At 43.4% G+C, this 26590-nt stretch overlaps 1 protein-coding gene and 1 pseudogene across 2 annotated transcripts in view; one reads left to right on the top strand and one right to left on the bottom strand.

Moving 5' to 3' along the window:
- Positions 1 to 6705, top strand: part of USP33 (ubiquitin specific peptidase 33) — a 98681-nt gene extending 91976 nt beyond the window's left edge. For both annotated transcript variants that reach the window (XM_032802480.2, XM_032802486.2), the window contains 3 exons: positions 1842 to 1944; positions 2536 to 2604; positions 5480 to 6705. In XM_032802480.2, coding sequence (XP_032658371.1) covers positions 1842 to 1944; positions 2536 to 2604; positions 5480 to 5637 — 330 coding nt within the window. In that variant the 3' untranslated portion in view covers positions 5638 to 6705. The remainder of the gene's footprint in view (positions 1 to 1841; positions 1945 to 2535; positions 2605 to 5479) is intronic.
- A 14186-nt stretch (positions 6706 to 20891) lies between these two features.
- On the bottom strand, positions 20892 to 22816 carry LOC116837786 (zinc finger BED domain-containing protein 5-like; annotated as a pseudogene).
- Positions 22817 to 26590: the final 3774 nt, after the last annotated feature.

Below are 26590 nucleotides of genomic sequence, written 5' to 3'. Positions count from 1 at the left end.
TCTTAAAGGCATAGAAGACCTCTTCCCACAACCCGGGCATCCACCCCCACCCTAATGGGACCTCAGTCTAGTGTTAAAAGGACTGACTAGTCTGCCGGTTGAACCCATGACTTCCCATGAAAAAGGTGGTCCTGCTTTGAGCAGGGGGTTGGACTAGATGATCTCCTGAGGTCCCTTCCAACCCTGATATTCTATGATTCTACGATCACCATCACTTCTGCCAGAAAGATAGGGAGATAGCATCTTAACCAAAAAGAGTTTACCTGCTGAGTGGAAAAATCTTTTTTTATGATGTAGAAAGTTAAAAGGTTGTTTTTAAAAAATTTTCTTCTACTTCTCTGTCCTGTTTTCCTCAGAGTCTTCTTGGAAGACCCAGAAATAAGAACTTTCTGAGTTCTTGAAGGGGCTGAGCTGGAGAATCTTTAACAAAGTGATTTTTCCCCCCTCTAGTTGTTAGTTGTTTTAGTTAAATAGGTGTAAACAAACACAGTCATGAAATAAGAATGTTAAACAATCTAAATATTAACTTCCTTACTTATGATCTCTCTAGGCATCCATGTGAACTTCTAGGAAAATCAAATAGATAAAACTTGAATTCTTCTTCGAGTGCTTGCTCATGTCAATTTCATGCTAGGTGTATGTGCGCCCACATGCACAGTTGCCAGAGATATTTCCCTTAATGGTATCCGTACAGCTGTCTGTAGCACCCCCTCAAGCCTTGCACTCATCTGCTGTTATAAGGGGCGTCGCCTGATCTCACAGTTCCTTTTTACCGCCTGTGACGGTTGCTGAAACAGTCTCTGGCTCTCACAAGGCTTCTTACCCTAGTGGTTTAGACTTTTCTTGTTATATATAGTTCTTTCTCCTGTTAGACAGGCCCTGGCCTTCTACATCGACAGAACAAAACCCTTCCTCAAGTCAACACAGCTCTTTATAGAAGTGGCGGACGGGCTGAAAGGTCTGCTGATATCGTCCCAGAGGATCTCATTTTGGATAACCTCCTGCATCAAATTTTATTATGAATAGGCGAGCTTTTCGCCCCCGGTTGTCATGACTGCCCATTCCAGGAGGACACAGGCATCGTCAGGTACCTTGTGCAGGTACCAATCTGCAGAGCTGCTACATGGCCTTCGGTCTATACGTTTGCCTCCCACTATGCCATCATCCAACAGGCCAGGACAGTGCCAGTTTCGGAAGAGCAGAGTTGCAAGCAGCACATCCGTGAACTCTGAGCCCACCGCCAGGGATACTGCTTAGAAGTCACATAGCATGGAATCGAAATGAGCAAGCACTCGAAGAAAAAACAGTTACTAACCACCTGTAACTTTTGTTCTTTGAGATGTGTTGTTCATGTTCATTCCGTGACCTGCCTTCCTACCCCTCTGTCGGAATTGATGGCAAGAAGGAACTGAGAGGGCGCAGGGCCAGTGGTACTCCTTGTATGGGTGCATAAGCACAGGGCTCCATGAGCATATGGTCATCCCTCCGGATAGCACTAAAGAAAAAATCTCTGGCAGCTGTGTATGTGGGTGTGCAATACAACACAGGAGCATTAGTTTTAGTTGTTAGTTATGGTACTAGTTTATTCAGAGGAAACCTGCAGTCTTTAAATTCTCAAATGACGTAGGATTTGACTTTCAGATATTTTCTTGAGATTCAAGACTACCAAGTGTTTACTGCTTTGATACCCTGAGAACATTTAAATAATTTTGTATCAATCCAAATATTGCTGCTCTACTCATCAGATATTAGATAGAAATCATGGTTTACTGAAAAAAATTATTTTGCATCTAACTATAACAAGGCAGGTAATGGGCCTGTCTGTTTTATTGTTTTTCCAGCTCAACAGAGCATTCCAAGAAGAAGAATCTCCATCCATTTTTTACTGCATCAGTATGCAGTGGTTCAGAGAATGGGAAGGATTTGTGAAGGGGAAAGACAGTGGTAAGTAGCTATTTGGGGTTGTAAAACTCTCTTCAGTAGGTAGGTAATCTATGCTCTTTCATTATGTTCTCTGCCTTATCAAATAGTAGTAACAATAAAGTAAATTATGTCTGAATGTTGTCAGAAGGATAAAACAAAGAATATCATGAGGAGAATAGTAAAGAAAATATTTAATGCATGCTTTGATAGTTCCAAATATTGTGCAGGAAGTCAATTTCACAGCATACTACTGTCGTTAATAGAGCTATCTTCAGGTGAAAATCTCTTTTGTAAAGCTACAATTTAAATATTCAGTAGTACCTATTTTTGGGATCAGGTAAGGATAGCAATTGTGGCTAACTTGCTTTTGAAACTGCTTGAAGATTTTATTCATTATTGCAATGATTACTCTTTGAAAAATGTCCATTTGTGTCTTCTTATCATAGTACTGTTGCTGAAAACATGTTTCCTTTCCATCCGTACAAAGTATACAATTCAGCAGTCAGTAGACCATATGGGAGGCAACTCAACTGCAATGCTCTTTAAAAAAAAAAAAAAACTTTTTCCCTTTTCAGAGTCCTAATCTTTTATTCATTTTTTTTTCCACACTAGATCCTCCAGGCCCTATTGATAATACGAAGATTGCAGTCACTAAATGTAGTAATGTTATATTAAAACAAGGCGAGTATCTACTGATATTATAAATTCTTTATGTAGCCTATTCTTTGTTAATGTTTTGGGAAACATGCTGCTATGAAGTTCTATATACATTTCTGTTATAAACCATAGGTTTTAGTGGTTTTACACTCTTCATGCTAAATTTCAGATAATATATGCATGGCAATTGGAGAAAATTAATGGACTAGTTTCTGTTGCAGATAAATCCAACTACAGATGTGAGTATAGAAAATAGTGTAGAGAACTAATTTTCTATTGTGGGGGAAAGTATTTTCTCTGTCGTCTTTCATTAGATGTGTACCACTCCATTTGCTTTGAGCTTGGAGTCTTTTCCCTCTAGGTTGGAGGTGTTGGCTTTGAAGCTACTGGATGTAAGGTACATCCATTTAAACAGTCTGTCCTGATTTGGACCATCAGTTTGAATCAAGAATTACGTCAAACTAAAAGAATGTATCCACAATATGTATGTACTCAGCACTGTACAAAACAAAAATATCAAAGTCTGTGCAGAAGAGAAATGCAGAGAATGGAAAAGTATAGGAAAAAATGCACTGGGAGACCTAGAGGAAAAAGGCAGGTAATGAGCCTGATAGAAATCAGTGTTCTGAAGGAGATTTGAATATGAGAGCTGGGATCCTTTAGTGGACTGTTGTTGGTAGATCATTACATACAGAGGGAGTCATCTGCACTCATAGCATATAGTACTAATGAGGGAATTCTGTGCCAAAAATTAAAAATTCTGCACAAATATTTTAAAATCTGCTTATTTTATTTCTCAAAATAACACAGTATAATCACACCAGTTTCAGTTATTTTGGTATTTTTTTTCAAAATACTTGTCAGCAAGTATGTCTGTAGCAATACAGACAACAACAAAAAATTCAGGAAATGTTTTTTGACAAATAGATTCTTACTAGGAATATTCATACAGAACTCTGAGGAGTAATTCGTTTAAAGTACAGCACAGAACCATATTTCCCGTACCCCTCAGAAGCATTGCAAAAGCTTGGGAAAGTCGGGGGTAATGGAGGAGCTAAGGGAGAGCGAAGTAGTTGCTGGGAGGGAGCCTGGGTATGAACTTGAAGGGTTGTTGGGTATGGGTGGGAGAAGTATGGAATGGGTTTTGGTGGCAGGGCAGGGAGGGGTTGTTAGGGAACATCCCTCATGCTGACCCCTAGCCTCTCCCATTCAGTCAGGCACATCTGCCGCTGTCAACATGTGCCCTTCCACCCCCACTCAGCCACCCACTTGCCATCCCTGTATGAACCTACACCCTCTCCCCATGTGTCATTACACCCCTCAGCCAGCCGCCTCCTCGTTTCCATGTGTCCCTACACCCCCTGTCCCAATGTGTCTTTGTGCCCCCGCTTAGCCATCCATTTTCCCTTCTGTAGCTTTGCACCCCTCCACCTCTGCTCATGTGGCCCTGCATCTCCTTCCCACCGTGGCCTTGCACCTCCACTTGCATTCAGTCCCCTGCCTAGTCTGTCCTCTTTATGAGCCCATGTCTGACCCCCCAGCAGCCTACACTGTCTGTCTCCCCCCATCTCTTGACCTGGCCCTATAGGTGCTGTGAAGAAGGCAGGCTCTTTCTCTTCCCTATCGAGCTCCGGTTGGCCGGGAGCTGCTGCTCTGTTATAGCACCACAGCGTCCTCTGGTGGTAAAAAGGTAGAACTGCAGCAACTTTTCAACAGAAGCTATTTTCTGCAACAAAAAAACCATTAAAAATATGCACAGCACATGAAATATGCATGCATGGAGTGGCACAGAATTCCCCCAGGAGTAATATTTCAAAATTCATCTTAATACATTTCATAATATTATCCTCTAAGATGTGGTTTTAAAGTTTACAGGTAGTGTGGTTAAATATTTACATTAACCTGTTACTTGGTTTCTATGAGACTTAGACCCAGGGCATATTAGAGGTTTAATTGTTTAAACTCTATATACACAGTGGCACAGTGTTCCTAACGTTAAGCATCTGACTATAACATACAACAAGGAAAAACTGTGTTAAATCACTTACTGCTGGTAGATTGGTCACCAAGCTCTCACTCTAGCTTAAGCTATCCTAAGCCATAACAGAACTCGATGGAAGTTGGAAAAGTATTTCTACCCAACTCACTTGCCTTGCATTGACTCTGAGTTGAAAGAGAGAGAGAGGTGACAGGAACTCTGGTAAATACTGTACAGCACCACATAATTGCTGATCCAACACCTGTTAAAGTCAATGTGATTCTGTTGTTCTCATCTGTAATGTCCTATTGGTGTATTCTTCCTTGGGTTCTGAGAATTTCTTTGTGTTTTCTGCTTTATATTCCGCACTTTTAGTACTTTGTCTCAGCCACTGTGAGCAGACTGGACTCTGTGGAGTCCCTTAACTCCATGCCTTAGTTAGCTGGAGTTGGATGTAAAATCCTTTATTGATTGCCAGGACCTGAACACAAGCTTCTCTGCGATCAACCTGGTGAACAAATTTATCAAAGAAGAGGATTCATTATAGAAACTTCACATTTTATAACTTATTTTGGGTTTTGATATGCTAGTTGTACATTTGAGATAAATTAAGTGCCACATTCTCTGGTGATCAGTTGGTTTTGGTATCAATTAGTATTAAATGTAAGAAAGTTTGTTCTCCATTATGTTCTTGACAGTTCACTTACAAAACACTGTCATCAGGTTGGATAGTATGCACAGTGTTATTGCAGAAATTCAAAGGGATGATATTAAATTTGAGTGTTTAGTATTTAGGGCAATAAGTTTTCTGCCACTCTTAAACATCTTTTTTTTAAAAAAAACCACATGAGTTTTATTCTAAGTCATAATCTAAACTTTTTAAGATACGCTTTTGAAAACAATTAAATATATTGTTTTCAGGAGCAGATTCTGGACAGATTTCCGAAGAAACTTGGAATTTTCTCCAGTCAATCTATGGGGGCGGACCAGAGATCATGCTCCGACCACCTGTTGCTCCAATAGAACTTGATGTGCTTCAAACAGAGGACAAGATTGAATTAGAAACTCGTAATCTGTAGCCATCAGCACAAACATGAATTTGTAAGAAATCCTTTCCACTTGCCTAAAACACATTCCTGAAAGGTGTTTAGTTTTTTTTTATTTTATTTTTGCCTAGAAAGGGGCAGTTCATTGGGCATTATGTTAGTAACGGAAGAATTAGTTTAAACTTATAATATAGATTGTTCAAAAATTTACTTTGAAACCTTTCAGACAGACTATTCCCTTCATGTTTTGGAAGGTATGTGACTTATATATTTAGGAACATTTGGTTAATTGAAAAAAAGTCAGCACAATTTTTGCTACATGTTAAACCTATGCTATCCTTTGTAGAATTATAAGATTGAGATGAAGGATTTTAAAAATGCTTTTAAATATCGCTATGAATTTGTGATCAGTCTTTCTGAAATTTACAAAATGCAGCATGTCTTTAATTGTACAGTTTTGACAAGACTAGGTATAAATAGAGCATATTTTAAATGGAACATGAGGACGTAGTAAACACTCAGGAAAAGTTAAGTTTCACTTTTTTGTTTGCACTGCAATGTATAAAATAATGAACAGCATAAAACCTTCAAATGCTTTTCTTATTTGAATGTATCATATATATAATTAGTCTGGATGGAATATCGTTTTGGTCAGCATATGTCAGTAACTTATTGCCTACTAAAGTTTAAATCATATAATAAGCTTCTATATATAAACCTACCTAATATCTTCAGTAGTATCAGTGATGGAAAAAAATCTTTGTCTTCTTTAGGATATTTGTTTGAGAGCATGAAGTGTGGAATGTAAATGATTGTGGACATGAGACTGATGCGCACTTGAGAAATTAAATCGTCTAGTCTTTTTTTAATTAAACGCATAAACAGTTCCTTCTGAAAAAAATTATTGTATAATTTGTGATGTCAGAAGTTGGATAAAATATATGTGGCAAGATTACAAAGTCTTGCTGGATAATTTATACTGGAATGTGAATGGCATTCAATCTTCTTTCTTTTCTTTTTTTTTCTGCCTCATACAGCTACCAGCTAATCAACATTATTCAAAGCTGGTTCAAATAAAAATGACCTTTTAAAAACTGGAAATATTTATTCAAATGTGTTTGAATTCTTTATACTTATTTGTATTTCACTTAAAAGTAACTTGATTGCAATACAGATTTCACGTGTTTAAGAGGTGTTTCTTAAAGTTTTCCTCATTTAGGTATTAGGAGATAGTGTTTAGAGACACATGAGGTAATATCTTTTATTGGACCACCTTGTGGGTTGTTTGAAGGCCAGAAGAAGGGTTCAGGAAAGATTTATTTCAGGATGGGGTCCCCATCAAGTTTGAGTTGTAGTTGTTTAATGATATCCCATATAGGTTCCAGTGTGGAGTGGAAAGTGACAACTACGAGTGTGCAGGTGGATGGGGGGAATCTTTGTATTGAAGCAGGTTCTCTCAGCTTATAAAATAAAATAATAATAATAATAATAATACTCCCTCCGAACACTGGATTTATGGTTTATTACAACAAGCTGAGGGTATGGTACGATGAGACTTCCTACAAGGCATGTATCTGATCTGCGACTGCTAGCAGCAAATGTCTACAGTGGCTGATGGGGAGGGCTCTGAGTTACTACAGAAAATTCTTTCCGAGGTGTCTGGCTGGTGGGTCTTACCCATGTGCTCAGAGTCTAACTGATCGCCATATTTGGGGTTGGGAAGGAATTTTCCCCTGGGTCAGATTGGCGGAGACCTTGGGGGGGCAGGTTTGCCGCCTTCTTCGAGTGATAGTCCCTATTGTATTCCATTGTGTGTTTACGCACGTGTCCGAAGCTGGAGTAGTTGAAAGTAGTAGTGTCCGTTGGTTCGTTCATGCGCCCTTGCCTCACCTCATGGTTTCGTCAGAGGTGATAAAGAGCAGGGTGGACCGACTTTGTCTCCAGTTCCTTCTCATCGCTGCATAGTCCAAGTGAGAGCTACTAGTGTTCTTTCAAGTATGACACACCTTCAAATGTTTAGAATTGTATATAGTTAGTTTTTCTTAAAGTGTTTTCTGTTTTTACTGTTTTAATATAGTTTTAGCTTTTAGTGGTATTTGTAGAACTGAGACTTCGGGGGAATGTGTTTATGGGTTACCCGTCCCCGCCACCACCTCAGTACCCATGCCGCCTGCCCTTGTTCCTTCTAGATCAGCTATTAACATCAGTGCTGCCTCTACTGCTTGGGAGAAGCCCACGTTTCATCTGGGTGCAGTATCTGCAACTCCTTATCAAACTATACCCAAGAAGGCAGCATGGAAGTCGCTCAGGGGGTTCGGGAGGTGTATCAGTATCCACTCTCAAGGTGATGATTTCATACTCCACTGGTCAGACCAGACCAACTATGCCTTACCCCCTCTCTACCTTTCCTGCCATGAGTACTCCACAAGATCAGGCAGGAGAGAGCCATGGTCATTCTGATCACCCCATTTTTGCCAAGACAGTTCTGGTTTCAGACATACCAATCTGCAGACATCTCACTTCACGGCATGGTATTTGGATAGGCAGCTTCTCTAGAATGGGAGTGTCATCGGAAGTGCAAGATATCCTCTTGAGCAGCAGAAAAGAGTCCACTAGGTGTTCCTACTGGGCCAAGTGGAAACTCTTCATCACCTGGGACGAACAGAAAGAGCTTTCCTCACAGGAACTGGAGATTCCCCTTCTTTTCAGTTATCTCCTGTCCTGGAAGACTTTGGAGCTTGCCCTCCACTCGCTCAAGGTCCTCATAGTGACAATCACTGCCTTACACTCCCCATGGAAGGACACTCTGTGTTTACACATCTGTTGACTAATAGGTTTTGGAAAGGCCTCCTCAGAACTTTCCCACCCATACAACCTATCGCTCCCCAGTGGGACCTCAACCTAATTCTAATGGCACTAATGAAACAGCCCTTTGAACCGCTGGCTTCCTGCTCTGTCCTTCCTTTCCATAAAAGTTGCATTACCTGTGGCTATCACTTTGGTGAGAAGGGTAGGTGAACTTTGAGGTCATGATGGGAGACCCCCACCCTCTTCATCATTTTCCAGAAGGACAAAGTCTCCCTTCACCTACTTCCCAGTTTTCCACAAAAGGTAATATCCCAGTTTCATCTCAACCAATTCATATATTTAATTGCTTTCTTTCTAAAGCGTCATGTCTCAGCAGAGGAACAACAAGTTCATTCCCTCCATGTCTGCCAGGCCATGGCCGTCGACCTGCAGGGGACAAGACTCATCAGGATGTCTCCTTATTGCAATAGCTGAGAGAGCTAAGGAGCAAGCGATCTCCACACAGAGAATCTCCAAGTGGATTTCGGGGTGCAATACATTCTGCTATTAGTTGTTGCTGCTGCCTCCACTGCTTGGCGTGAGAGCCCATTCCACAAGAGCCCAAGCGTATAGGGCAGTCATGTGGAGTTCGGTACATACTTTTGCAAGAGATGAGGGGAGGACAGCAGTGCCAAATGAGTCAACTGTTCCATCTTCATCCTTGCACCTTCCTCCAAATTAGGTACTGTTTGTTAATCACCCTCAGTGGAATACAATAGGGGCCATCACTCAAAGAAGAGGTTACTTACCTGTAACTGCAGGTTCTTTTAAATGTGTGGGCACTTTCTGTATTCCACTTCCCATCCTCCTTCCCCTTTGCTGCAGATCTATTCAGTTGGTGATGGAGAAGGAACTGGAGACATGGTCGGTCTGCCCTGCCCTTTATCATCTTGGATGAAACCATAAGGCAAGGCAAGGGTGTATGTGTGGACCAACGGACACTTCTACTTTCAAATTCTCTAGCTCCAAAAGCATTGCATGTATGCAAAACCCTCAATGGAATGCAGATAATGACCACACATCTCAAAGAACCTCCAGTTACAGGTAAGTAACCTCCTCTTCCTCTGCAGCATGGGGCCTGGGTCACTTGCAGATTTAAACTAGTGTAAATGGATTCTCTGAAGTCTTTAAATCATGATTTGAGGACTTCATTAACTCAACCAGAGGTTAGGGGTGGGTGAAGTTCTGTGGCCTGCAATGTGCAGGAGGTCAGACTAGATGATCATGATAGTCCCTTCTGACCTTAACTATAACCCACTAACAGCCCCCCACCCCCACCCCAAACAACAACATACCTTCCCCCCTCTGGATGGGTGTTAACTTGAATGGTCCCTTGAAATGTGTGTTAACTACTTATGCTTCTGCTAAACAACCCGTTCCACCTTGTATTTAGCTGTGACACTCTGTGTGTTTCTAAGGCCACGTCTATACTACGCGCCATATCGGCGCGTTACAATCGATTGCTCGGGGATCAATATATCGCGTCTCATCTAGACGCGATATATCGATCCCTGAGCGCGCTTACATCGATTCCGGAACTCCACCAAAACCAACGGAGTTCCGGAATCGACATGGCGAGCCGCGCACATCGATCCCGCGCGGTGAAGACGGGTGAGTAGATCGATTTTAGATAATCGATTTCAGCTACGCTATTCTCGTAGCTGAAATTGCGTATCTAAAATCGATTTTCGCGCGTCGTGTAGACCTGGCCTAAGACCTGAAGAGCTCTGTGTAAGCTCAAAAGCTTGTATCTCCCACCAATAAAACGTGGTCCAATAAAAATTATTACCTCACCCACCTTGTCTCTCAACACCATTTCCAAACACCATGAGATGAGATTTTCTGGCATGAGTTTATTTTCCTTCAGAACTCGCAGAAGGAAGTGAACGAAGACCCTCCTAATGTGTTCATGAACAGTACTTATGACAAATGGTGCTGGTTCGCATTTCAGATGTTTATAGTTTAAACAGTTCCAAAAGGTTAGTTTTTCTTGCCATCCATGAAGTATATAGAATTGTACTGTAAATTTGCAGGAATGTTTTTCATTAGTAAATTAAATCTCATCTAGAGGAGTACTATAAGCCTACATATTCTTCTTTGAGTGCTTGCTCATATCAATTCCAGTTAGGTGTGTGTGCACGCCGCATGCATGGGTGTCAGAAACTTTCCCTAGCAGCTACCCATTGGGCCGGCTATGGAGCCCCCTGGAGTGGCGCCAATATAGCGCTCTATATACGACCCTGCCTGCCTGGCACCCCTTCAGCTCCTTCTTACTGCCAGTGACGGTTGTTGGAACAGTGGTCTCTTGCTTGCAAGTGCTCCATTAATACCTAGCTCTTCTGCTTATCTTTGTATATAGTTACCCATTGTTAGTTAATTGTTCTCTTCTAGTTGTTAATTGTAGTCTTTACGTTGGTTCCCCCCCCTCTTCAATGAGTACCCCGCAGGCTCTGGGGCCTGCCGTCCCAGGGCTTCAAACCCTGTAGCTCCTGCACCAAACCTATGCCCATGGGCAACCCTCACGACTCCTGTGTCTGGGAGAAGCCCATAAGGCAGACAAGTGCAAGATCTGCAAGGCCTTCAAACCTTGCACTAGAAAGGAGAGGGACATTTGTTTAAAACAACTCCTCATGAAGTCTGCCCTCTGTCTACAGCAGGACCTGGCCCCGAGTGCCTCGGTGCAGAGTGCTCCTCTGGTGGTGCTATCGGCAGCACTGAAAAAGGACTCAGCACACCTTCCCAAGGGTCTGCGGTCTCCCGGGGCCCAGAAGCATTCCCCTCGGCACCTCTCCCACTCGCCAGCTGCCTGCAAGAAGCAGGCTAAGGACAAGCCTCCACAATGGCCTGATATGGAAACCGCAGCCTTGGCAGGGCACAGTGCGGCGCATGGGCCTATAGCCAACAGACCCTCCAGTCGGGCTCAACCTTTATGGGCTCCCGTCTTCCCAGGAAGCCCCATGGTCCTGGACTCCCGGCAGCTGCAGGTGGAGGAGGTCATGCTACCCTTCACACTGGACACTTTCAAGGCTGCTAGGGGGCTTATCGAAATGACGGCACCCAAGTCTCCAGTCTCGAGGCCTCCACTACCCCAAGGCCCAGCACCTTCCAGAGGCAAACCGGCTATGTTCAGGCTGTCTGTCCCCCAACCAGGATCTCCGTGCCGCTCTGAGTCCCAGCACCGTACTTATGCCCTGCGCCGATCTGACTCATGGCACTAGTCTGACTCACGCCACTGGTCTTGTAGCCCCAATGCTTGGAGCCATTCCCACTCTAGGTGGTCGTCAGCTGATAGGTCGTGGTCCTGCTCCCAATCTGTGACCTCGCGGCACCACTCGCATCGACCTCAGACTGCACTTCCCCATCGTCACTCGATAGACTGGCACTGCTCTGTGCAGAGCAGTACTGCTCTATATCACAGCACTGTACCTCATCTCAGCACCGACCCACTTTGTGGTACTGCTCCCCAGCACAGCACCTGTCCTGTTAGCGGCACCGTTCCAGATCCCGCTTTGGCACGTGCCTCGATAGCGGCAGCACTCTACATCACTGCACTGCTCTCCATCAAGGCAAAGCCCCACTTTGCAGTGCCAATCGACCTCCCGGCACCACTCCAAATCTCCTGACAAGGTGGTGGCGGTACCTCCGCATCCAGCCCACCACCCATGGACTACAGGGCCCTGCAGGAGCTCCTCCAAAGGGTGGCCCTAAATACGAACCTCCAGGTGGAGGAAGTGGTAGAGGATGAGGACCCTGTGGTGGACATTCTGGCACCAGAAGGTCCCTCTCAGGTGGCCTTACCCATGCGAAAGACGATCAATCTAACACCAAGACTATTTGGCAAATGCCTGCCTCCATTCCCTCTATGGCCAAAGGGGCTGAACGAAAGTACTTTGTCCCTAATAAAGGGTACAAATATCTTTTCACCCATCCATCTCCGTTTTCCCTTGTGAATGAAAAAGAGAAGCAGGGTCAGCAGAGGTCCATGCCCAAATCAAGAGACGATAAATGCCTTGATTTGTTTGGGAGAAAGGGTTTATTCAACAGGGGGCCTTTCTCTCCGGTTGGCTAACCAGCTCGCGATCCTGAGCCAGTACAGTTACAACTCGTGGTCTGCAATTCAAAAGTTCAAAGAGCTTCTCCCTTCCGAGTCAAGGGCTGAACTGGGGGCCATCACTGAGAAAGGCAGAATCATAGCTCAGACTTCCCTCTAGGGTTCTTTAGATGCTGCAAACTCGGCAGCACGTACCCTGGCATAGGGTTTCATTATGAGATGCAATGCCTGGCTCCAATCCTTGGGTCTCCCCCCGGAAGTTCAGCAAACAATTCAGGACCTCCTGTTCGACAGCCAGGGCCTGTTTGCTGAGCAGACAAACTCTAGACTGCATACCTTGGCATGCATACCCTGGCGACCCAAAGGAAGCCTTTCAAACCGCAGACCACCCAGCAGCTGTCTTTTCCCACTAGGCCCAGGCAGGACTTCTCCCGCAGGAGGAATAGGTAATCGGTGTAGGCCATCACACCCTCCTCCTGAGCAGGGACAGGGACAGTCCAAGCCCCCTCCAGGCCCTAAGCACCCCTTTTGAAGGTGTCTACAGGTATGGATTACCAGTCCACAACCTGACCAGTTATCCTCCCTTCCTAAATCATCTCTCACTTCTACCGTGCATGGTCACTTATTACGTCGGACCAGTGAGTGAGGTAGCCCTCTTACTGTGGGAATTTTGTCTATCCCACTCCATCCTTCTCCAAACTTCATACCTGCCAGGCATTCAGAACAAGCTGGTGGACACCTTGAGCATATGGTTCCTTATGCATGAGTGGTCGATTGGTCCGGACATCGTCCACTCAATCTTCCGCAGTTGGGGGTTTCCCCGAATCAACCTGTTCACCACGCGGATCAACAGGAAGTGTCCAAACTTCTGCTTCTTGCAGGGTCACAGGCCAGGCTCGATCGCAGATGCATTCCTGATTCCATGGTCCGGTCAACTGTTATGTCTTCCCACCATTTCCATCCACAAGATGCTTCTCAAGGTTCGCAGGGACAGGGTGGCATCATACTGGTGGCTCCAGCTTGGCCTCGCCAGTGCTGGTATCCCACCCTCATGGACCTGTCAGTCCTGTTCCTGGTACGTCTACCTCTCGCTCCCAACCTCATCTTGCAGAATCATGGCCGCTTCCTTCACCTGGACCTTCAGTTGCTCCACCTCATGGCCTGGAAGATCAGTGGTTGAACCAGACAGAGCTCACCTGTTCGGACCCGGTGAAGCAGGTGCTTCTGGAGAGCCACAAGCCATCTACCAGGGTCACTTACAAAGCAAAATGGAAAAGGTTTTCTATCTGGTGTGCCCAAAGGCAAGTACTTCCGCTCCAGGCTTCAATCCCATGTATCCTGGATTATCTCCTGCCCTTGAAAGACCAGTGCCTGGCATTTGGTTCTCTCAAGGTTCATCTCACAGCTATTCATCCCAGTGTTTGCGCACCCCATCGTGGGACGTTTCTTGAAAAGTTTGAAGAAGATTCATCCCCAGATGAAGCCCCCTGTTCCGGTCTGGGACCTTAATTTAGTCCTTTCTTACCTCATGGGTCCTCACTTGAGCCGTTAGCTTCCTGTTCGCTCCTCTATCTCTCTTGGAAGGTTCCTTTTTTGGTGGCCATCACCTTGGCACGACGTGTGTCTGAACTGTGGCCCCTCACGTCTGAGCCTCTGTACCTGATTTTTCATAAGGACAAGGTTCAGCTTAGACCTCACCCAGCCTTTCTTCCCAAAGTCGTGTCCCGCTTTCATGTTAGCCAGGACATTTTTCTGCCAGTTTTCTACCCAAAACCACACACCAGCCCTCGTGAACAGCAGCTGCATTTGCTGAACATTAAAAAAGTGTTCGCCTTCTATATAGACCGAACAAAGCCGTTCCACAAAATAACCCAGCTGTTCAACGCTTTAGCAGAGCGGATGAAAGGTTTTCCCAGTCTCTTCCCAGCGGATCTCTTCCTGGATCACGGCGTGTATTCGCACTTGTTGTGACTTGGCAAAGGTTCTTGCGCCTGCTATTACAGCTCACTCCACGAGGGTTCAGGCCTCATTGACAGGCCTCCTGGCCCATGTACCTCTTAAGGAGATCTGCAGGGCTCCCACATGGTCTTCAGCGCACACCTTTACTACACCATCGTCCACCAATCTCGAGACGATGCGGCCTTCGGCAGAGAGGTTCTTCAATCTGCAATAACCTGACTCCGACCCCTCCTCCGAGGTAAGACTTGGGAGTAACCTAGCTGGAATTGATATGAGCAAGCACTCGAAGAAGAAAAAACAGTTACTTACCCTTTTTGTAACTGTTGTTTTTGAGATGTGTTGCTCATATCTATTCTGTTCCCCCTGACCTTCCCCTCTGTCAGAGTTGCTGGCAAGAAGGAACTGAAGGGGGGTCGGGCTGGCTAGGTCATATATATAGAGCGCCATATTGACGCCACTCCAGGGGGCTCCAGAGCCCACCCGACAGGTAGCTGCTAGGGAACAGTTTCCAACAGCCATGCAGGCGGCACGTGCACACACCTAATTGGAATAGATATGAGCAACACATCTTGAAGAACAGTGGGGGTTGTTTCTGTTTCACCTCCCTCTCCAGTGGATTATGATTTAGCACTTAAGCTTGATGAACATGGGGCCACCAAAAATATCTGCCTCTGTTTCTAGTGAGGAGTAAGAACGTTGAGTGGATGTATTGGATAATCCCTTCCCCCCGCCCCCCCAGAAGGGAAAAATATTTGGATTGGCTACTCTGATGACTATTGGGCTTACTTTGTTATTTCCCTAAATGATAGTTAAGGTACAGCTGTTCCCGGTGTTAACTGATGAATAACCACAGCAAGAAAAGACCCACGTGGAGCCCAGAGGAATACATAAGTTTGTCAAAGTCAGGTGGAGAGAATTTTCTTATGCACTCTGATAGCACTACATTCCTTATCTTGGTTGGTGGGATCTGTTTCCCATATCTTTCAGCTATTGAGTTATCTGTGTGACAAATTTGTTACCACTTGTAACATTGTAACAACATGATCAAAAACCAGAAGGGTTCAACTGCCGTCTCGGGTGTCCCGCAGTCGTGGGCAAAGATGGCGTACACGGTGGGGTCAGGGCTGGATGCACAGGCATTAAGTAGCGCAGACATGGGAGTCCCAGTGGTGTCACAGGAGGCAGGTGGTCCTAATGCCTGAGCTATGGAAGGGGCAACAAAAATCCGGTTGCCTCTTTCATGGGTGGGTGAGGACCTCTCCCAGCTGAAGAGGGCTCTCAGCAAGGTGAAATATAACCCTTGGGGTCCCACTGTGAAGTATGCATTCATGGCAAAATTTGTTTAAACCTGTATGCCAAGTATAAAAAGCAAAAGGGCAAAAACCATTGAAATTAATATGAACTGTAGCGGCCATGTGGTATCAAACAGTGTTGAAACAGGAAAAAAAAAGTTTTGTTTTGTTTTTTAAAAAAAAAAGGCAATGTGTACCTGACAGTTAGTAAAAATTAAGCAACTAAAAGTGAAAATTACTAGCCAGATGGCAACCCAAGCCTACGCTCAGGACAAGTTGCCGCCCTTAAGACAGGACTTCCAGGCGGAAAAAGCAAAACGCACCTGCCTGGAAGCACTGGCTAAGTAAGTACCGGTCTTTCAGGGACTAGTCAAAGATTTAACCATTCGTGCCCACATTCTCCACCAAAAATGTGACAGATTTATGTTACCAATCTGCCTGAGGCATCAAGTGATCAGGCTGAGGCCACAGGAATGTTAGGGGAGGAGATGTTTTAAAGGTTTATTAATAAAGGTTTATTAATAAAATAACAGCAGTGAGTGATGGGTCCGCCCCCATGTCACTCAGAGGAAGGAAGAAAGCGTTAGTGCCTGTGCCCTAACCCACTTTTATACTCTCACATGCACAACCCGAGGCTGGCCAAGCCTGGGTGTAACGTAAGAAGAAGAGGGAAAAGGACACATGAGAGTTCTGACCTGTGCACAGACCGTCCAGGGTCAACTATTTATCTCTTCAGCTTTTAGGAGGGCTTTAAGTCCGAGGGGCATCTCATTCAGGGACCTCTGTCCCCCATGCTCTGTGTACCAGTCCAAACCAGCTTTTTGTGGCTTCTCCAGCTTTCCCAAAACACACCAGCTTCCGGGACGCAAAACAGTTATTTTCCCCCTCACTGGCCTTCACCATCTCACTAGTTTTTGCAATCCCTTGCAGTCTGGTTCAGCTTGCTTCTCTTTTCATTTTTTACGGCTGGTCAGGGTTGAGATACAAGCTCCCGACTTTTTGACATCAAAGAGTCTGTTTGTGTGCATTGCCCTTGAGCAGCTGGAGTCCGCTCCTTATCTTCGGACCTAGCTGGAGCGTCGAATTAACCCATTCCCTTCTCCCTTCCTCCCCCTTTGGCCTCTTGAAACCTGCAAAGGAATCTTTCACTCCATACTCACTCCTTTAACCCTTGCTGAAATACCTTGCAATGCCTATAACAGCGTTAGTAACATACAATGCTGATCTGCCTCCCCAAGGGACCTCCTGAGGGAGGGGGCCATTGGGGTGTGACACCTGCATGCAATATATATGCTACTTAGGTATCATCTAGAGGCTAGCTGAAGAAAATGTTGTAGGTTATACTTCTCTTTGCTGAGGTCCTAGAAAGGAGGAGTCAACATGCTTGTCACATCACGGACTGTGTGAAGGTTTTTGTATGTCAAATTTAATTCCCTGCCTAAAACCAAAATAGTGCCAGATCCCAAATTAAAGCTCTTCTCTCTAAAGTAAACTCATTTCAAAATGAATCTGGGGACCAGCTGACATGACTGGCAGGTCTTATAGGTTCTGTAAAATATTGCATATTACATCGCACAAGTCACCTGAGCAAAATTTTCCTTAGGAGTCATGGATAGGTACATAAGTGGATGTTAAAAAGTGATATTTTCTGTTTATCCGTGCAATCTATTTCCTCCCAATTGTTAGAAACAAGCTAAATTTAATTTTCTGACAATTATTATCTAGAGATTTCCTGCTCAAGACTTCAAACTGCATAGGGGGAAAGGTAGAACACTAAATTTGGACACTGAAATGTAGAAATAAGTGATATGATTGACTGTGATAATGTTTGTGTATGACTAGACTCATTTAAATAATGGGAAAGGTGGCTGGTTGGTAAACTATGAATGGGGGCATTGCTTACGTACAGCATAGTGGGGAAAAGGCATTTGATTCTTGCAAGTGGGTACTATTTTAGCTGAAAATAGCTGCAGTCATGAAAAGAAAAATTACCAAAACAATTTTTATATCCTTTTTCTCCAAAAGAAAATGCAAATTCCTTCATATTGTAATTCCGATTGTGCAATGTTTGCTTTCCCCAGAAATCAACACTTTTTGAAGTGACTAATTTTATTCTGTCTCTTCTATGTACCTTTTTGTAGTGTACATTCTAAAACAAGATGTCCTGGTTACCATGGTGACACTGACATTTTTTTCCCCACAGATTTCATTAAAATAGTGAATTTAAAAGAAGAGAGATGTAGCACTGACTGATCCTCTATATTCATGTTTCCTTCCACCTAGGGGTAAACAACCTCAGGACTAACTGTAAGACTTTTTAATTAGATAATCAGTTTTCTTAGCAAAACAAACACTTCCATGGTTGCCCGAATGTAACTGGTTGGTTGCAATTAATTCAGTGGCTTTAATTAATCATTAAAAGTTAAACAACATTTCTAATTACATTTCTTGTCTAATGCTGTTTATAATTAGACTGATTCTATGATTTAAATACACAATAAATATCAAGACATTTTTTCAGCTGTGACTACTTCAGAATCTAAAAATCCCTGTACAAATTTAGTAGAGGGCCACATTGTCTCTCACATTTTTTGTGTGTGCTTGTAATCTAATTAGTTCACTTCCCTGCCCAAGAACCAAGCAATATAGAATTAAACATAATGTTTATAAGTGAGTAACAAGCTAATTATTACCAGGTCAAATAAATGCCAAAACAAAGACAAGAGAGGGAACAGATCTGAATCAAATTTATTGTGAGTATAATATGTCACTGTAAATAAATAATAGTAGTACTGACATCCACGGTCTCACCAGAATCTGAAGACAATTTAGTCCCCTGCAAAAACGTAGGCCTTTGTACAGTCACATGCATCAGTGCTTACAGGAGTGGAGTCTTAATTTAGTAATAGTTAATGGTTCATCTCTGTTTACAGTGTTCTGGTTAGAAATGGAAAATGCTTTGGTGCCACAACTACCATATTTCTGGGACTTTCGAGGAAGTATCAGGAACCCTAGCTAAGATTAAATCATAGATCAGTGCAATTTTTCAGAGTGACTAACTATTAAAGCTTGTTTTTTACAAGGATGTATTAGACCAGTGGTGGGCAAACTTTTTGGTCTGAGGGGCACACTAGGGGGAAGAAATTGCATGCAGGGCCATGAATGTAGGCCTGGGGCAGGGGGTTGGGGTGCAGGAGGGAGTGCGGGGTGTGGGAGGCGGTGCAGTGTGCAGGAAGGGGCTCAGAGCAAGGTGTTGGGGCAGAAGAGGAGTGCAGGATGTACGAGGGGGCTCAGGGAAGGGGGTTGGGGTGCAGGAGGGGTGCACTGTGGAAAGGGGCTCAGGGCAGTGGTGCAGGGAGGGGTGTGGAGTGCAAAAGAGGGCTCAGGGCAGGGGGTTGGGGTGCAGGAGAATTGTGAGGTGCAGCAGGGGGCTCAGGGCAGGGGATTGGGGTGCAGCAAGGGTGTGGTTATGGCAGGGAGGCTCAGGGCAGGGCGTTGGGGTGCAGAAGGTGTGCAGTGCAGCAGGGGGCTCAGGACAGGAGATTGGGGTGAAGGAGAGGTGTGAGGTGCAGGAGGGGGTTGAGGTGCAAGCAGGGGGCTCAGGGCAGGTTCCCCGTTCTCGGCCAATGGGAGCTTTGGGGGAGGTTACCCATAGGCAAGAGCAGTGCACAGAGCCCTCTGTCCCACCCTCCCCCAGAGGCTGCAGGGATATAGTGCTGGTAACTTCCCAGAGCAAAGTGGGGCCTGCAGCGCCACAGGGGTGGCAATCCCATGGGATGAATTCAAAGCACTGAGGGGCTGGATCCGGCCCGTGGGCCGTAGTTTGCCCACCCCTGTATCAGACTGTCAGATTTGTGACTGAGTTATTTTTTCACCAGCTTGCACCGATTGATCATCTTTCCTGAACTAGTAATAATACATTGCACTTCAAATTATATCACACCCACTACTTATTGAGAGACTGCATGTGAAATGCTCAGTTGTACATGACTGATTTCGCTAGGGATCCTACCACATATCTGTCCTTCAAACAAAGTTGTATTTGGTCCCAGAAAATGTTTCACGTCACAGCACGGCCATTACTGTGTCAGAGTGAAAAGTATACAGAATGGCAAAATTAAAAACTTCTCTAGGATCAAAATGAAAACCTTCCCACAAATACAACTGTGACCATAAATAACAGGCCTTTTTAGTGTTCCTACAGTCTTGGATGGCAGGGTTCTTTGCAGGAACAGTAAGATTTTTAGACTGGAGCCACCGGAGGAAACCCTGGTAGGAGAGGAGGCAGAGTCACAGGAACATATCCCAGATCAGGCCCTACAGCTGGCTCGTGGCCCTCTTGGCCCTGTTTTCTGAGGATCTGTTCAGGGATGGGCCCAGGGAACAGCCTGGGGAGGGAGTGGCACGGAGTCTGGAACAGATCAGCAGCTGGGTAAGCAGCAGCCAACATCTTTATTATAATTATAGGGAAAATTGTAGCATTAAATGGGAGAGATTTCTGGGTTATGGCCAATGAAATAGTTATGGAGGGTTATTGGAATGGGATGGCTTCAGACTCCGTTGAGGGTGGAAGTCATGCCATTTCCCTGGCCCTCTTCCTTCCGTTGGACCGCCATGTAGCCAAGAGGGCTTCCAAGTGGGCGGAAAAAATTAAACATGTAACTAAGTTTCCACTTAAAAAAGAAAATCGAGATTACAGGTTTAGCAAGCACGAGTACACATTTCTGCATATATTGCTCTGTTTGTAGCTACGTCACACTGGTAGACTGATACAGTTACGCGTTACTAGCATTAGAGCAGTGTTTCCCAAACTTTTTTGGCCACAAAACACTTTTTAGCCTATTACAGAACATTTATAATATTATTTTGTAGTCATTTGGTTTTCAAATAAAAAATTGCATTATTTATGCTCAAATATATTTTATTTTATAAAACAAAGCAAATATAAATTTGAAATAACTTGAACTAACAATTTCTAACTAGAAAGTGTGTATAAAGTAGTACAAAAATCAAGTGCAAAAGTCAAAATTAAAAGCAGTGTTCTACTTAAAAAAAAACTTTTTATATATACACAAACACCAAACAAATTAGATTTTTACTAGGAAAATCTATTTTTACAAACAAATACAAATTTGGACTTAATGGGATTGGTGTTTCTGTGTTTTTCAATCACAAATTCGCTTAATATTAGGAATAATGCTGGAAAGTTGAATCCTCATGTCAGGCGCAGCATCAAGTCTATTCCTATATTTGGTTTTTGTTGCAGTATAATATGAAAATTCCATCTCACACAAATAAGTTGGAAAAGGAAGGAGCACTCGAACTGCATGTTTAGCCACATTAGGGTACTCTTCTATTAGGTTGCTCCAAAAATTATTCAGTGGAAGATCCTTAACCTTTTGTTTCAAATCGGAGTCAGAAATTAAGTCAATTAGGCTTTCATAATCATGTGCAGTAAACCCGACTGGTTCAGCTGTAATTACAAATGGATTTCGAACCCAAGCACTATCATCAGTAGTTGTAGGAAAATATTCTAATAAAAAGGCCTGCAAGTCACGTAAGTGCTGTAAATTGGTGCTAGAAACTTCTTCATGGACTGTAGAATTTATTTCAGTCAGAAATTCATGTACTGTAGGGAAGCAGTCGAAGTTATTCTGTTCTACAGAAGATGGCCAGAATTCCAGTTTATTTTTTAACGACAAAATTTTATCCATTGTAGTAAAAAGAGTCACTTCCTTTCCTTGCAGCGACAGATTAATTTCATTTAATTTTGCAAAAATATCTGCAAGATACGCAAGTCTCATTAGCCACGAGGAATTTGTCAGACAATCATTAAATTTCGTCCTGAATTATCTGAAGTGAAGAATACCAGTAGTTCACTACAAATCTCAGAAAGCCTCACAAGCACTTTTCCTCTGGATAGCCACTTCACTTCCGTACGTAAAAGAAGTGCTTTGTGCTGACTACCCATTTCCTCACACAAAATTTTAAATAACCTGGATTGAAGTGGTTGAGATTTGACAAAATTGATAATTTGTACTGCTTCATCGAGCACAATTTTCAGATATGCTGGTATTTTTTTAACTGCAAGTGCTTGTCTGTGTAGTACACAGTGGCTCTTAGTGCTTTCTGGTGCCACATTTATGATTCGTGTTACAGCTCCCTTGATCTTCCCGGTCATTGTCTGAGCACCGTCAGTACATCCATCAATACATTTGCCCCAACTAATCTCATGCTTTCTGATAAAATTGTTGATGCAGTTGAATATTTCTTCTCCAGTTGTGTTGCTTTGCAGAGATTCACATAAGAGCAGGTCCTCTTCAATAATATTATTAAATCTATATCGGACAAATACTAGTAGCACAGCAAGTCCTGAAACGTCAGTGGACTCATCTAGATGCAATGAATACTCATGGCAAATTTTCAGTCAGCAAACTAGCTCTTTTTCAATGTCATCGGCGAGATCTTTAATAAGGCATGCAACAGTATTATTTGTCAACTGTACAGCATCAATTTTTTTTACCAGACTACTCGCTCAACATACACCTTACAATAGCTTTCGCGTAAGGCTTGATAAGCGTTTCTCCAATAGTGTGAGCTTCTCCAGCAAGCGCTATATGGTAACTTACTCGATAAGATGCCTCTGTTGCACTTCTGTTGTCTGTTTCAGCAATTTTAATCATCAAAAGATTACAATTTCCAAGTGAGTCACGCTTCCTCTTGGAAAAAATTATATCTTTTTGTCTTTGTATTCAGCATGCTTGGTTTCCAAATGCCTACGAAGTTTAGCAGGAGCCAGTGAATTGTTTGCTAGTATTTTGTTGCACATGATGCACTGCGCATCAGGAACATCTTTATTTCCAACACACGTAAAACCGAAAGACAAATAACTTTCATCATACTTTCGTTTTGGTCTTTTAACACCTGCTGCTTCTTGTTTTTTGATATACTTTGGTGGAAATTCTTTCACCTTGGATAACTCACTAGTACTAACAGATTTTTCAGCAACAAAAGACTGCAATTGTTCATCCTCACTTTGAAGTGTCACAATATTTTGCTCGTTTTAGTTGGAGTACCAGAAGAACTTGCTTTTCGTTTCAAAGTTCCTTCTTTTAGCCACAAATCCATGGTGATTAGGTTTAGTAACAATATTTAGAAATACTGATTTTTGTCAAATTTTGTTTGTCACAAATATTTATATTGTTTTGAGTGAAGCTAGTTTAGTTGTGCTTATCGCACACACAGTAAAGACCCACAGGTTTGAATATGTTATATTCAACATGGCGAATATAACCTTATATTATATGTTATATTCAACATGGCGTAAAGAGAATAGTGTGTGCATACCACTGCAGTTCGCGCAGCCTCGAGTGGAAGCGGTACAAAATCACTGAAGCGTGCCCGAAAGGGGTAGACATCAACATGCTTGCGTGCTACATTCTCTTTACGCCATGATATTCAATATGAGATCAATAACTGGAAAAAGAGTTTTATGTTAAATTGTAGTCATTCAAAAAGAGTTGTAAACTGCTTCAAATATGCCAAATTTAAAATCAAAAAAAATTTAAAGATCCTTTTTTTAAATTATGATTCTTTCACAGAACACCTATTCTCATTGTGTGGAACACCAGTGTTCCGCGGAACACAGTTTGGGAAATGTTGCATTAGAGCCTTGTCCCAGACAGCATAGATTATAAACCTCAGTGGCTGTATTAAGTGAAAAAAGTCCCTTGTGGATGTCCGTACTTGGTCTACTGACCCGGTCCACCCAAAGCATGGTGTCTGAGCTGGGGAGAAGAAAGTAGGGGGAATTGGTTCTGCTATTAGCAAGACTCCACATCCTAATTCAGTATCCTGTTAATGTTCAACTGAATTTTCCTCCCCTCATGGCAGGTAGTGCTTGAGAATTTTTCATGCAGGAGAATCTCAGTGAGATTTCTGGGCAGGGTAAACTTCCAGTGGTTGCTTTGTAGCTTAACAGCCCTCTCCACTCTTTGATATGTTGTTCAGCCAGCAAGTGATGAAAAGATCTCCATTGTATGTATAGATAGATGGAATTCCAGCACTAGCCTGGAACATTTTCTCTCTCTTCCCCTTGGGGACTTCCAGCAGGCTTTCCCAGCCTGAAATAATACTGAAACCAATACTGGTAACAGGCCCCTGGTCTAAATAGCCTAACCACCCCCCAATCAGTTCCTGGTATATTTAATTAAATCTGAAATTCCTTATGTCTTTGATCTGGATACATGGCTACCTGGAGTTTCTGAAGATGCCTGTGTGTAAAGATGGAACAAAAGTATAAAATTATGGTATGATAGATGGGAGATATTCTTCTCTATGAACCAAAAATAATTTTAAAAGTTGAAGGCCCTGTTGGATCAAGGCAATCATCCAGGTCTCTTGAGGAGAGGACTCTAAACCAGCATGGAAAAAGGAAAAGGCTCAGATGACCTGTTGCTTGAGATATGGCACAGGTCAGAACAACAAACACCTGGAGGAGCAGGAGATGGAAAGAGAGAAGGCAGTTAGGGAGACTAGTGATGCAGTTTTTGATCATGCCCACAGGATGAGGAAGCAGTGTGAGGGCTGCCCATCCTGATGGCTAGCAGCCTCCAGCACCTGCACCATCACTAATGCCTACAGACTCTCCTTCACTTTACCACACCCTGCACCCTGTGCAGCCAATGAACAATCCAACGATGGGGTTGGCTATGACCCATTCTATGACCTGGAATGGGCAGATGTTCCCCATTTACTATATCCATGTACAATGGGTAAATCTGCAGGTAATGAGAATGGATACACATATAACATCCAGTTAGCAATGACACTTTAGGTAATGGCACAATTCTGCAAGTTTGCACTTTTACTTACTTGTGTATAGGGAACTAGGATGCTTGCAATGGTTTTCAGAATACTTCTGGTTATGTTAATAAATTGACTTGCTTGAAAAAAGATAGTCATGAAGTTTTTGAAAGCTTTTAATAAAATATCAAACTCCTACTACATAAAAGCAACAACAAATAAACTCATATATCTCTTACAGCTCTACAGGGCACATTTCCTCATGTGTCACCCTGCACTGAAAGCATATGGCAACAGAAGGAATCACTTGTATTTCCTTTGCTTGCCTGGAGTAGTCTCAGTAATGACAAAGCACTTTCTGGTTGCCTGTACTAGATCTGCAAACCAATGGTGTCAGGCCTACTCCATGTGAAAATTCTTGCCCTTATCCTCAGAGATGTTGTGGAGAGTCATAATAATACAGATATCCGAGGGGTAGCCATGTTAGTCTGGGTCTGTAAAAGCAACAAAGAGTCCTGTGGCACCTTACAGACTAACAGACATATTGGATGCATCCAACAAAGTGGGTATTCACCCACGAAAGCTCATGCTCCAATACGTCTGTTAGTCAATAAGGTGCCACAGGACTCTTTGCTGCTTTTAATAATACAGATGGCATTGGTCACAGTGGCATCCAAACAGTTTTGTAGGCAGTCCCATTTTGCTTTCAAATGTACACACTACCACATCCTGTAGCTGCTAAGCTACTTCTGTCAGGTCAGCTCTGTAGCCAGACTGTAGTTTCATGAGCTATGGCTGTAAAGGGTAAGCATGGGCACAGACCCTTATCCCCACTGATAACCATGTTATTTGGAGGGAATAAGGTTCCTGCTTGTCCAAACAGGAACCACCAGATCTCAGCACACTACTAACATGCAACTTGCTGGTACATGCCTGCACTGGCATTTATGACTCTGCTTTTTTGATTAACTAAGGCAGGGGCAAGCAAACTTTTTGGCCTGAGGGCCGCATCTGGTTACAGAAATTGTATGGAGGGACAGTTAGGGGACGCTGTGCCTCCTCAAACAGCCAGGAGTGGCCCAGCCCCCACCCCATATCTGTCCCCCCACTGCTTCTTGCCCCCTGATGCCCCCCTGGGACTCCTGCCCCATCCAACACCCCTCCCATTCCCTTATTTCCCCCCCCCCCCCTGAGACCCCTGTGTCTGAACAGCACATAGAACAATGAGTCCCAGTGGATTGGAAGTGACAAGTCAAGGGCTCTAATTCCTGTCTCTGCTATGGACCAGCTATGTAACCTTGGATGTATCATTTCAGAGTAAGTGAAACAAACAGGGATAGGGAGGACAAGGTAACAGTAATACAAGCACGTGCTCATGTACATTAGCTGTGCACACAATGTAACTTACTGCCAGTAGAACCATTTTTATGTGAGTGTTCTGTAGGTACAACAGAGCAGAGACTCTTCCAGAGGCACTTGAAGGAGACAAGGTAGTGAGTGGATTTATTACTTTTTGGTAGGAGTTACCATACATAAGGGTCAGTACAGGGGAGAACTCCAGAAGTGAATGAATTGGCAATGAGGGTAAGGAATGTTGTAGGAGCAAAAATACAATCAACAGCGCAATAGGTAATTAGTAATGTAAGTCTCAATCCTGCAATAGATCTGAGTAGTTGAATCCATGTGCCCCCCATACCGCTTCATTGCAGGACTGGGTCTTTATTCAGTTTCCCCTGAGTCTTACTCAGCAACAGGAAGAGGAAAACCATTGTTAAAAATAGTAAAGTGTGATTGCAAACCACAAAAGTTGGCAGGTTGACTCAGGAGGCTGAGATGACTTTTAACTGATTATTTTTGGGGGGTGCAGGGGTGGAGTCTAGATTAAGTTGACAATGTCCCTCTCAGCAAATGCTTCATTTAACTTTTCAACTCAGATTTCTTCTAGTGCCAAGGCTTACGAATAACTGTAATAACGGATTATGATGTAAATGGTATCAACTGCTATAATTAAAATTACATAATGGTTTCTATT

The sequence above is a fragment of the Chelonoidis abingdonii genome, chromosome 7 (genome assembly GCF_003597395.2).
Source record: "Chelonoidis abingdonii isolate Lonesome George chromosome 7, CheloAbing_2.0, whole genome shotgun sequence".
Lineage (NCBI taxonomy): Eukaryota > Metazoa > Chordata > Testudines > Testudinidae > Chelonoidis > Chelonoidis abingdonii.
This window is presented reverse-complemented; position numbering and strand designations above follow the sequence as displayed.